Source organism: Chiloscyllium plagiosum, chromosome 11, assembly GCF_004010195.1.
Source record: "Chiloscyllium plagiosum isolate BGI_BamShark_2017 chromosome 11, ASM401019v2, whole genome shotgun sequence".
Taxonomy (NCBI): Eukaryota; Metazoa; Chordata; class Chondrichthyes; order Orectolobiformes; family Hemiscylliidae; genus Chiloscyllium; species Chiloscyllium plagiosum.
In genome coordinates this window covers 262,736-275,608 of record NC_057720.1, presented here as the reverse complement: position 1 = coordinate 275,608, position 12,873 = coordinate 262,736, and the positions used below count along the sequence as shown (strand labels likewise).

Genomic DNA, 12,873 nt, shown 5'->3' with positions numbered 1-12,873 from the left:
GTAGGTTACAGAGAGACATAGATAAGCTGCAGAGCTGGGCTGAGAGGTGGCAAATGGAGTTTAATGCGGACAAGTGTGAGGTGATTCACTTTGGTCGGAGTAACCGGAATGCAAAGTACTGGGCTAATGGTAAGATTCTTGGTAGTGTAGATGAGCAGAGAGATCTTGGTGTCCAGGTACAAAGATCCTTGAAAGTTGCCACCCAGGTTGACAGGGTTGTTAAGAAGGCATACAGTGTTTTAGCTTTTATTAATAGAGGGATCGAGTTCCGGAACCATGAGGTTATGCTACAGCTGTACAAAACTCTGGTGCGGCCGCACTTGGAGTATTGTGTACAGTTCTGGTCACCGCGTTATGAGAAGGATGTGGAAGCTTTGGAAAGGGTTCAGAGGAGATTTATTAGGATGCTGCCTGCTAGGGAGGGAAGGTCTTATGAAGAAAGGCTGAGGGACTTGAGGCTGTTTTGTTAGAGAGAAGAAGGTTGAAAAGTGACTTAATAGAGACATATGAGCTAATCAGAGGGTTAGATAGGGTGGACAGGGAGAGCCTTTTTCCAAGAATGGTGACGGCGAGCACGAGGGGGCATAGCTTTAAATTGAGGGGTGATAGATATAGGACAGATGCCAGAGGTAGTTTCTTTACTCAGAGAATAGTAAGGGTATGGAATGCTTTGCCTGCAATGGTAGTAGATTCGCCAAGTTTAAGTACATTTAAGTCGTCATTGGACAGACATATGGACGTACATGGGATAGTGTAGGTGGGATGGGCTTCAGATTGGTATGACAGGGTGGCGCAACATCGAGGGCCGAAGGGCCTGTACTGCGCTGTTATGTTCTATGTTCAGTTGGACAGTTCAAAGATCTGGCATGGACATGATGGGTTGATTGGCCTTCTGCTGTCTCTGAGTTCATGCTCTGCACTGACTGATTAGGAAGAACAGAGATCCTCATTGTCCACCCTTCCCTACCCTAGGCCAGTCTGAAATCCTATTGGATGTGGTCAAGGCTGAGCAATGACCTCTAATTGGACAAATCATTGGGCAGAAATGGCTCTGGGGGAATGACAGTTGAAATTGAATGAGCTCCACCCAATCCAATAGTATCACACAGCCTTTGAGTGGAGGCATTGCAGTGAGTTCCTGAGAGGAATGAATGTGTTGTACGTAGCAGGCACAATTATCTCTGGAGCTAAGTTACTATAGACCTTTCCCCATGCTATCTGTACTACTCCTGCAGTCATCACAAAAGTTAATGATTTTAAGGAAGTCTGAAAATTCCCCAACAAATCTGATTTTTCACACCTAGGTGAACAGAATACATGAGTCAGACTTTTTTTCCCAGGGTGAAGGATTCAATAATGAGAGGTCACACTTTCAAGGTGAGAGGTGGAAAGTTTAAGGGGGATACACGCGACAAGTACTTTACACGGGGGTAGTAGGTGCCTGGAACACGTTGCCAGCAGAGGTGCTAGAGGCAGGCACGGTGGATTCATTTAAGATGTGTCTGGACAGATGGGGAGCAGAGGGATACAGATGCTTAGGAATTGGACAATAGATTTAGACAGTAGATTTGGATCAGCTCAGGCTTGGAGGGCCGAAGGGCCTGTTCCAGGGCTGTAAATTTTCTTTGTTCTTTGTTCTAAAAAGAAATCACGAAATGCAAGTAAGCAGATTCTACAGATAAACAACTATGGACTGTCAACCATGTAACTCCATTCAATAAAAGTCTAACTCATTTATAAAGACACAAACAGATGAACACAAAAAGGGTGTTATAGGCAGAAGCTAGTTCAAGGCTCTTGTCCTTAGGGTTTGCTGAGCTGATCCTTTTGCTGATCAGATGCTGCTACTCAATGTTCCTTCTCCAGATATTCTCCCATCGCTTGTCGGAGGCACAGAGTGACTGGTACCCATGTATAAAGGTTTCTGTTATATTCAGTATTGGTCACAGCCATCAGCAACGGGAAAGAGGAAATGAACTGGCTGCCTTTGGGTTAAGATACCTTTTGCTGCAGCACAGAAACACTGCTCCTTCACTTCCAGAGCTCTAATGGCTTCTGATTGAAACCAACAAGCTGGCAGCCAGCTGCCAGGTGCTTTGCGTAGAAGGAAAATTTGGGAAAGCAGTTCAATGTTTGCTGTTCACAGGGTTCACTGACATAATCCTTTCAGACCATCAAGATCTGCTGCTCCTCCATCTCTAATTTCCAGCTACTTTCAGTTCCTTATAGAGCAACTGGTTACAATGTTATAAAGTCTTTGGCTAATTGGGTTAGAAACTTCGAGCAACTGGTGAGGTCAAATAAACTGACTTTCTTCAGACTTTTACTGTTTTTTCCTGCAGAGATGACATCACCTCCCTTTCCAGATGTCTGCAAGGTTAGGATTATCTCATTCACACCCACCAGCTCCCTGGGAGCCAATCACATTGCTGTTGGCAGGCAGAAGGCCTTTGTCATGATAACTAATAGACCAATCAGCTGCTTGTTGCCAGCAGTAGCTTTCTTCATACACAGCCCCCTGACTCCAGCTCACCCATAACAAACCTCCCCGATGATTTGAACAAACAGCTGTGTAAACAGCACTTACAATGAGGGTCAAGAACACGGCTTTTATAAAGTGCAGTAATGTTGTACACAATCCTTGTTTTTGGAAGTCGTGACGTGGAGCTGCCGGTGTTGGACTGGAGTGGACAAGGTCAGAAGTCAAATGACACCAACTTAGTGTCTAATAGGTTCATTTGAAATTACAAGCTTTGGAAGCGCTGCTCCTTCATCAGGTGAAGTGCACTTCACCTTCAAATAAATTTGTTGGGCTATAATCTGGTGTTGTGTGACTTCTGACCTTGTGTTTGGAAACAGCCCTTTCACAGAAAAAGAAACAGATTATATCATACAATAAATGAGCTTATTTGTAAGACAAATGCCTGTTCTATTTAGCCTCACCAGTGATCTATCCTGTCTCACTGAGGCCACAGACTTCGTGTAGAGAAAGAAGGAGTGTTGGCAGAGAATATCAGGGCTGATAGCCCTGGAATTGCAAAACCTGCGCCCACACCTCCTCCCTCACTACCATCCAAGGCCCCAAAGGAGCCTACCAAATCCATCAAAGTTTTACCTGCACATCCACCAATGTCATTTATTGTATCCGTTGCTCCCGATGCGGTCTCCTCTACATTGGGGAGACTGGGCGCCTCCTAGCAGAGCGATTTAGGGGACATCTCCGGGATACCCGCACCAATCAACCACACCGCCCCATGGCCCAACATTTCAACTCCTCTTCCCACTCTGCCGAGGACATGCAGGTCCTGGGCCTCCTCCACCGCCGCTCCCTCACCACCTGACGCCTGGAGAACGCTTCATCTTCCACCTCGGAACACTTCAACCCCAGGGCATCAATGTGGACTTCAACAGCTTCCTCATTTCCCCTTCCCCCACCTTACCCCGGTTCCAAACTTCCAGCTCAGCACTGTCCCCATGACCTGTCCTACCTGTCAATCTCCCTTCCCACGCCTCTGACCTATCACCTCCATTCCTACCCCCATTCACCTATTGTACTCTTTGCTACCTTCTCCCCAGCTCCCCCCATTTATCTCTCTACAATGGAGGCTTCCAGCCTCTATTCCTGATGAAGGGCTTTTGCCCGAAACTTGGATTTTCCTGCTCCTCAGATGCTGCCTGACCTGCTGTGCTTTTCCAGCACCACTATGATCTAAACTCTGGTTTCCAGCATCTGCAGTCCTCACTTTAGCCCTGAGTGGCGCACCATCTTCCTGAGAGAGGGTGGGGTCTTGCCCTACAGTCACTAACACGGTAGCCAAGAGCGGTCAGGCTTGTGGGTAATTCCCGTCCCCGTCCCCCTCCCCCAACCCCACTCTGGGGGAGATGGAGGGACAGGGCAGTGACTTTGAAACTTTCTCAAAGCCATTCCTGTGATTGGTCTCTGGATGTATTCTGAGCAAAGTGCTGACAAACCTGCATTTCATCAATGCATTCATTAGTATCGATCTTTAATTAGTTTTCCTTTCGGTTTTAATAAATTGAAAAGCATTTGGTAATAAGATTGGAGATGAAGTCAGGAGTAAAGAGTGCTGTGTATTTTGCTGAGTCAGTAAACAAGGTTAATTAGACTTCCTATCTGTTGAGATGTGAATCTTTCCTCTTTAGGGGGATGCTGTTTGTCCACACCCCCCTAGAAAGGCCATTCACACAATCTGCTGGAAGGTGCTGGTTTGAGTATTCTGGTACAAAGACTTTTCTTCCATCATTTTTTTCCACTTTCTCACTCCCCATGATCTCACAGATTAATCCCTTCCGTTTGCCTCCCAGGAAGTAGCTGTCAAGAGACTCGTTGTCCGTCTGTATCAATCTTACTGCACTGAAGCTTGGTCAGGTTATTTATTCTCTGAGTGACAGGGAATTAATCTCATTTATAAATCTACAGCTCTCAGCAAGTGCTGTGTACCTCAATTCGCCACATGATAGGAGAGATGGCAAGGTCCTGGCGAGAGTGAAGAAGCTGTAACCTTGAGAATTCTCTGCCCCTGAGACAGTGGAGGCTTGGCTGTTAAATAAATCCAAAGCTGAGGGTAATACGTTCTTTCAGATTTTGACAAGTTCTTGTCATTTCTGTTCTGTCAGAGCCAGAACACTGTACCATTCAAGTCACCCTGACTTCCCACAGGATGCTGCACTGGGCTGTTCCAGAATATTAGTTTCAGTCAATACTGCCTGGGAACAAAGGCACTTCATGTTTGTCCTTATCCCACCCTTTGTTGATACTATTTCCTCCATCACAACTCTCATCATCCCACCCTTCCTAAAGGAAGGTTTTTAATAGGCCACTCAAACCATTTCAAGGTGGGGGGAGTGAGTCAATGGAGAGCTGTGTGGGTCAATTTATTTTCTCAGGGTCTGAGTGTGTTGGGATCTGCTGAGGTGTGTGACAGAATGGAATCAGTCAATCTCTGAGCATCTCCATGTATCAGCACCTCACACACTGAGTAGGTAACTGCGACTCCCAGTCTCCAGGCTCTCACCCTCACCCAGGCCCAGGGAGGTACCCAGGAGTCAGGGGGCTGCGACCAGGAAGTTTCCAATCCCAGACAGGGGAATGGTCACGGTAAGGTGACCACTCGAAGTGTTCCCGGTCAGGTCAGTGAGTCACGGTCAGTCCTGGGGCTTTCGAGGGGCCAGACTTGGGGAGGGAAGTCCTAATGCAGTCTGTGTGGGCGGGGCGGGGGGTCTGAGTTACAACAATCAGTGAGCGCTCTGGGCACCTCCCACCCCAGGGCTATCCGGTTCGGTCACTCATGGGGTTTCACTCAGTCCATATGGTCCATCCACAGAAACTGAGGGGAAAGAGGATCCAGGCAGAAATATGGGGGTGCGCTACCCCAGGCAGGAGATTGGACCCCAAGTTGTTCTTCAGGACTGAGGGCAAGGGTGGGATGATGAGAGTTGTGATGGAGGCGATAGTATCAACAAAGGGTGGGATAAGGACAAACATGAAGTAAAGGGGGTCATGTGGAGGGGTTTCTCTACTGATCAGGAGTTGGAGGTGCCAGTGAGTAGCTGCCTCTAAGGCATGGTGACCCCATGTGCCAGGGGCTGGGGCGGGGTGAGGGGGGAATTGAGTAGGTAGGTGGATGGGTGGGGTCCTGAGGGTTGGGGGATCTGGATGTTCCTGACCTGATTAAAGTGTCGAGACTGAGGAGTGTTCAATGTCACCTTCCATCGTGTTGGAAATGGCAAGTGTACAATGGGGGAGAAAATGCTGAGGTTCAGACATGGAGGAGGCAGGGGGAGTGGGGGGAGAGGTCTGCAGGAGACTCTGATTTTAAACAACATGAACACAGAGCAGTTCAGTGTACACGACACTGAGCTAATTTCTGACAAGCTGAATGCATTAGGTGAAAGTGGGTACTGCAGATGCTGGAGATCAGAGTCAAGATTAGAGTGGCGCTGGAAAAGCACAGCAGGTCAGGCAGCATCCGAGGAGCTTCATCAACCCTCCTGCCCAAAACGTCAATTTTCCTGCTCCTCGGATGCTGCCTGACCTGCACTTCCAGCACCACTCCAAGCTGAATGCAAAGCCTCCCTTCCCCAGACATGGCTGAGTGACTCATTCTCACCGACAGTTTTGGGAAACTGAGGCAGTGACACCATTAGGTTATTGTTGGACAAGGGGCAGTGGTTTCAGGGTCCTCGATACGTCTTGCTCCTGAGGCTGCAGCAAGTTCTCAGCACAGCCATTGATCCACCATGAATGGCCAGTAGCTGTGAGCTGGTGTCACTGTGATGTACAGGACTGGACAAAACAGTGCTATTTATAAAAGAAAATGGCCAAATACTGTCCAGTGCATTGTCATCTGAGCAATCCAATTACCCTCAGTAGGTTCACTTCCCCCTCTTCTCTGCCCCAGCTCCTTGATCAGCATCCCCTGGTCCCTGCCAGGAATTCATTCCCGATGAAGGGCTTTTGCCCTTCATCGTGATTTTCCTGCTCCTCGGATGCAGCCTGACCTGCTGTGCTTCTCCAGCACCACTCCGATCTCGACTCTGATCTCCAGGATCTGCAGTCCTCACTTTTGCCTTGCCAGGAATTGCAGTGCCATCTCCAACTATCTCCATTCTCCAACAACCCATCACTGAACAGGGCAGCTTTGGAATGTCAGGGGGCATGGCAGATTTCTAAAGCTAGCATGGGGTAAGGGAGGCCACGTTTTCCATAGCTACCTGCTGAGTGGTGAGTTGTTTGTGGAACATAAGAACTAGGAGCAGGAGTTGTCCATTCGCCCCCACCATTCTATAGGATCATGACTGACCTGGCCCAGATTTCAATTCCTCTTTTGGGTTGAATCCTCAATATTTCAGGAAGTTCATTACGTCTTCTTTCAATATTTTTGATGTTCTCGCCTAGCAGGATGTTGAGACGCTATTACAGTCTTGCAGATACTGATGTGAGGCTAGTAACATACAGTGAGACAAATAACCAAAAAACCTCCAAAACATTCATATCCAAATCAGCCAAAAATCATGCAGTTTAGTCCCTAGATAGAGAAGCAAGCTCCCTGTAGAGTGACTCATTCAGCTGTACTGTGTAGCTGTGGACACAGTTGGATAATCCCTTACTGTTAGAACTCAGGAAGAGGTTCCGGGAGGTTGTAAGCAGCAAGTCTTGGGAGCTGTGATAGGTTACATTGCGCAACTAAAGCAAATGAAAGCTGAAGGAACCAATCCAGATGAGTACTGGCTTTGATGAAGTAAGCTGTTCATGAAAAGTTGGAATCTTTCCGTGAGTACTCCACCAGAACATTGAGGTGGTCCAAGACAGAGTGGTCCTGAGGGGTTTTGAGACTGGGTTAACAACATTGATCAATTGGAATCCCTTATGAAGTTTAATAGGAAGTGGTAGTTGACAGAATCACTAACACCAGGGAGGACTACCCAGACATCCATGGGATCTGTTTTGATCATATTTGCTAACTAAAGTTTACATGGGTAGTTCAACTATTATTTGTCCATTATCCAAATTGCCTTATGTTAAATTTGGATGTTAGTATATAACTTTGCCCTGCAAAATCTAATTTTTTTGTCAATAAACTTTGTGTTTGTTGGATTAAGTTTTATTTGTAATGAGCCCAATTTTATTTTATTGACTAAAAAGCTGGCTGAATTGTTTCTAATTTAAACCTGATACAGTCAAAAACCGTTGTTTTGTCATTGTAACACTCTGGGGAAATATAAACATTAATGTAATCAGTGGAGGAGAGGAGCAGGAAAAGGATTTGCTGCACCGTCCAACTTCAGTTATACCAAAACCTCAAATGTCCAGGGTGCAGAGAAATGGCATTGCAGCAGAAGATCAACCATGACAATATTAAATGGCAGAGCAGACGCAGAGGGCTGAATGGCCTCCTCCTGTTCTTATGTCTTCAGTTCTTAGAGGGGATTGACTAGGGAATGGGAGCAGGGATGAGGGACCTCAGTCAATGTGAAGAGACAGGAGAAGCTGAGATTGTTCTCCTTAAGGCCATAGGTTCAGATATTAAGCCACTCAGCCCATTGACTCTGCCCTATCATTTGATCATGGTTAATGTGCTTCTCAATCCTCTTCTCCAGCCATCTCCCTGTAATTTTGATCCTCTTACTAATCACATATCTATCCATCTCTGTTTTAAATACATTCAGTGATGTGGCTTCCACAGCCCTCTGTGGCAATGTGTTCCATAGAGTCACTAATCTCTGGCTGAAAAATATCCTCCTCATCTCAGCTCTTTAGGGTCATCCCTTCACCCTGAGGCTGTGCTCTTGGGTCCTAGTCTCTCCTCCTGGTGGAAACATCTTCCCCATGTCCACTTGATCCAGGTCTCTCAGTATTCTCTAAGTTTCAATCAGATTCCCCACCCCCTCATCCTTCTAAACTCCATCGAGTACAGACCCAGAGTCCTCAACCACCACTCATACGACAAGCCCTTCATCCGCGGGATCATTCCTGTAAACCCCCTCTGAAGCCTCTCCAATGCCAGCACATCCTTCCTCGGATATAGGGTCTAAAACTGCTCACAATATTCCAAATGCAGTCTGACCAGAGTCTTATACAGTTTCAGTAATACATCCCTGTTTTTTGTATTCTAGACCTCTTGAAATTAATGCGAACATTGCATTTACCTTCCTAACAGCCAACTGAACCTGCATGTTAACGTTAAGGGAATCCTGAATCAGGACTTGCAAGTAACTCTGTGCTTCAGATTTCCAAAACCTTTCCCCATTTAGAAAATAGTCTCTGCTTCTATTCTTCCTGCCAAAACGTACAACCTCACATTTCCCCACATTGTATTCAATCTGCCACTTCTTTGTTAACTGTCCTAGCCTGTTCAAGTCCTTCTACAGCCTCCCCACTTCCTCAACACTACCCATCCCTCCACCTATCTGTGTCATCTGCAAATGCACCAACAACATCCTCAGTTCCTCCGTCCAGGTCATTAATGTGAACAGTTATGGTCCCATAACAGACCCCTGAAGAACTTCACCAGTCACTGGCTATCATCCTGAAAAAACCCTTTATCCCCACTCTCTGCCTTCTGTCAGTCAGCCAATCCCTATCCATGCCAGTGCCTTGCCCCTAAACACCATGGGCTCTTATCTTATTTAGCAGCTTCCTGTGCAGCGCCTTGTCAAACACCTTTTTGAAGTCCAAATAGATCACATCCACTGGCTCTCCTTTGTCTAACTTGCTCATTACCTCCTCAAAGAATTCTAACAGATTTGTCAGGCATGACCTCCCCTTAATGAAACCATGCTGACTCAGCCCTATTTCACCATGCACTTCAAATACTCCATAATCTCATCCTTACTAATGGACTCTAAAATCTTATTAAAGACCAAAGTCAGTATAACTGCCCTATAGTTTCAGTATAACTGCCCTATAGTTTCCTGTCTTCTGCCTACCTCCCTTCAAAAAAAAGGGGTATAATCTTTGCCATTTTCCAGTCCTCCCTGGCTTCAGAGATTCCTGAAAGATCATCACACATTCCTCTACAATCTCTTCAACTATCTCCTTCAGAACTCTGGGGTGTAGTCCATTTGGTCCAGATGATTTATCCACCTTCAGACCTTTCAGATTCCCCAGAACCTTCTCCTTAATGATGACCACTACACTCACCTCTGCCCCTCACTCTCTTGAAGATCTGCTATGCTGCTGGTATCTTCCTGTGAAAACTGCTACCAAGTACCTATCCAGTTCCTCCACCATTTCTTTATTCCCCATTACTACTTCTCCAGCCTCATTACCTAGTGGTCCAATGTTAACTCTTGTATTTGTCTTAGCTTTTCGATATCTAAGGAAAAACACTTACAATCTTCTTTTATATTGCTAGCTAATTTATTCTCATATTTCATCTTTTTCCCTCTTTATTACTTTTTTAAATGTCCTCTACTGGTTTTTAAAGACTTTCCAATCCTCTGGCTTCCCACTAATCTTCATTAACAATCACATATCTTCACCAAATAAGTATTTCCTTTAGAACATAGAACATTGCAGTGCAATACAGGCCCTTCGGCCCTCGAATGGTTAATGAAGGGCTTTTGCCCGAAACGTTGATTTTCCTGCTCCTCAGATGCTACCTGACCTGCTGTGCTTTTCCAGCACCACACTCTTACAGCCAGTCAAAGATAGCATTGAGAAGTTGTGTGTGGAATCCGAGGAGATAGGAGAAGCGATAAATGAATATTTTTCATCAGTATTCACACTGGAAAGACATTTTTGTCAGGGAGAATATTGAGATACAGACTGCTAGACTAGACAGGATTGAGGGTCACAAGGAGGAGGTGTTAGCAATTCTGGAAAATGTGAAAATAGATACGTCCCCTGGGCCAGATGGGATTTATCCTCGGATACTCTGGGAAGCCAGGGAGGAGATTGCAGAGCCTTTGGTTTTGGTCTTTATGACATCATTGTCTACAGGAATAGTGCCAGAAGACTGGAGGATAGCAAATGTTATCTCCTTGTTCAAGAAGGGGAGTAGAGACAACCCTGATAATTATAGTCCAGTGAGCCTTACTTCCGTGTGGCTAAAGTGTTGGAAAAGATATAAGATGTGGGACTTGTAAACATCTAGAGAGGAGTAAGTTAATTAGGGATAGTCAACACGGTTTTGTGAAGGTTGGTGGTGCCTCACAAACCTTACTGAGTTCTTTGAGAAGGTGACCAAACAGGTGGATGAGGGTAAAGCGGTTGATGTGGTGTATATGGATTTCAGTAAGGTGCTTGATAAGGTTCCCCACAGTAGACTATTGCACAAAATACACAGGCATGGGATTGAGGACGGTTTGGCAGTTGAAAGAAGACAGAGGGTGGTAGTTGATGGGAAATATTCATCCTGGAGTTCAGTTATTAGTGGTGTACCACAAGGATCTGTTTTGGAGCAACTGCTGTTTGTCATTTTTATCAATGGATAAGGGCACAGAAGGATGATTTAGTAAATTTGCAGATGACACGAAGGTCAGTACAGTTGTGGGCAGTGCGGAAGGATGTTGCAGGTTACAGAGGGACATAGATAAGCTACAGAGCTGGGCTGAGAGGTGGGAAATGGAGTTTAATGTGGAAAAGTGTGAGGTAATTCACTTTGGAAGGAGCAACAGGAATACAGAGTACTGGGTTAGTGGTACGTTTCTTGGTGGTGTAGATGAGCAGAGAGATCTTGGTGTCCATGTGCATAGATCCCTGAAAGTTGTTAAGAAACATATGGTGTGTTAGCTTTTATTGGGAGAGTGATTAAGTTTCAGAGCCATGAGGTTATGCTGCAGCTGTACAAAACTCTGGTGCGGCCGCACTTGGTGTATTGTGTACAGTTCTGGTCACCATATTACGGGAAGGATGTGGAAGCTTTGGAAAGGGTTCAGAGGAGATTTACCAGGATGTTGCCTGGTATGGAGGGAAGGTCTTCTGAGGAAAGGCTGAGGGACCTGAGGCTGTTTACGTTAGAGAGAAGAAGGTTGGGAGGTGACTTAATAGAGCCATACAAGATAATCAGAGGGTTGGATAGGGTGGACAGGGAGAGCCTTTTCCCTCAGATGGTGATGACTAGCACAAGGGGACATAGCTTTAAACTGAGGGGTGATAGATATAGGACAGATGTCAGAGGTACCTCCTTTACTCAGAGTAGTAAGAGAATGGAATGCCCTGCCTGCAACGGTAGTAGATTCACTAAAGGCATTTCAGGGCATTTAAATGGTCATTGGATAAACATATGGATGAAAATGGAATAGTGTAGGTTGGATGGTTTCACAGGCAGGTGCAATATTGAGGGCTGAAGGGCCTGTAACGTGCTGACATGTTCTTTGTTCTGCTTTCATCTGAAATCAATAGCCGGGACTTTGGATGATCAGAAAGTCTTTATTCTAGTGTCAATGGGAGGTGTGTACGTGGACCCTGCTAAATACTGTGAGATTGCCACACTCAAGAAAGTCTAGCCAATTGTGTTTGAAGATTACATTTCTGTCTGAGTCTGAGACATTTTCAAAATAATTGACATAACAATTCACAATCTGTTTCTTCTGTTTTGAAATGAATGCAGGGTCTACCAGGACCACCAGGTGAAAAGGGTGAGACTGGGGACGTCGGTGCCATGGTAAGTTAATCACCGAGACCAGAGTTATTCAGAAAATACAAAGTTAAACTCCCGGTTTAATAGAGAATGCCAGGAGCAGCACCAGGTATACCTGAAGATGAGGTGCCAACCTGGTGAAGACACCAAACCAAACCACTCATGTGTCAACCAGCGTAAGCAGTCAGTGACAGACAGAGATGTGTGGATCTAAGCTGTCCAGTCTTACCATATCCAGTCATGAATGGTGATGGATGATTAAACAACTCACTGGAGGAGGCGGCTCCACAAATATCCCCATCCTCAATGATGGAGGAGCCCAGCACATCAGTGCAAAAGATAAGGCTGAAGCTTTCACAGCATTCTTCAGTCAAAAGTGCCAAGTGGGTGTTCCATCTCTGCCTCCTCCAGTAGGTCCCATCATCACAGATACCAGCCTTCAGCCAATGTGATTCACTCCAATTTGATTGGAGGTACTGGATATTGTTACAACACTGGCATCTACCCGACAATATGGAAAATTGCCAAGGTATGTCCTGTACATAAAAAGCTGGACAACTCCAACCTGGCCAATTACCACCCCATCAGTCAACTCTCAATCATCAGTAAAGTGATGGAAGGGGTCATCTGCAGTGCTGTCAGGCAGCACCTGCTCAGCAATAACCTGCTCAGTGACACCCAGTGTGGGTTTCACCAGGATCACTCAGCTCCTGACCTCATTACAGCCTTGGGTCAAACATGGACAAATGAGCTGAATTCCAGAGGG

General features: G+C 45.9%; 1 protein-coding gene across 1 annotated transcript in view; it reads left to right on the top strand.

Moving 5' to 3' along the window:
- Positions 1–12,873, top strand: part of col11a1a (collagen, type XI, alpha 1a) — a 251,811-nt gene that overhangs the window by 178,808 nt on the left and 60,130 nt on the right. Inside the window, exon 41 of the mRNA XM_043700060.1 lies at positions 12,078–12,131. Coding sequence (XP_043555995.1) covers positions 12,078–12,131 — 54 coding nt within the window. The remainder of the gene's footprint in view (positions 1–12,077; positions 12,132–12,873) is intronic.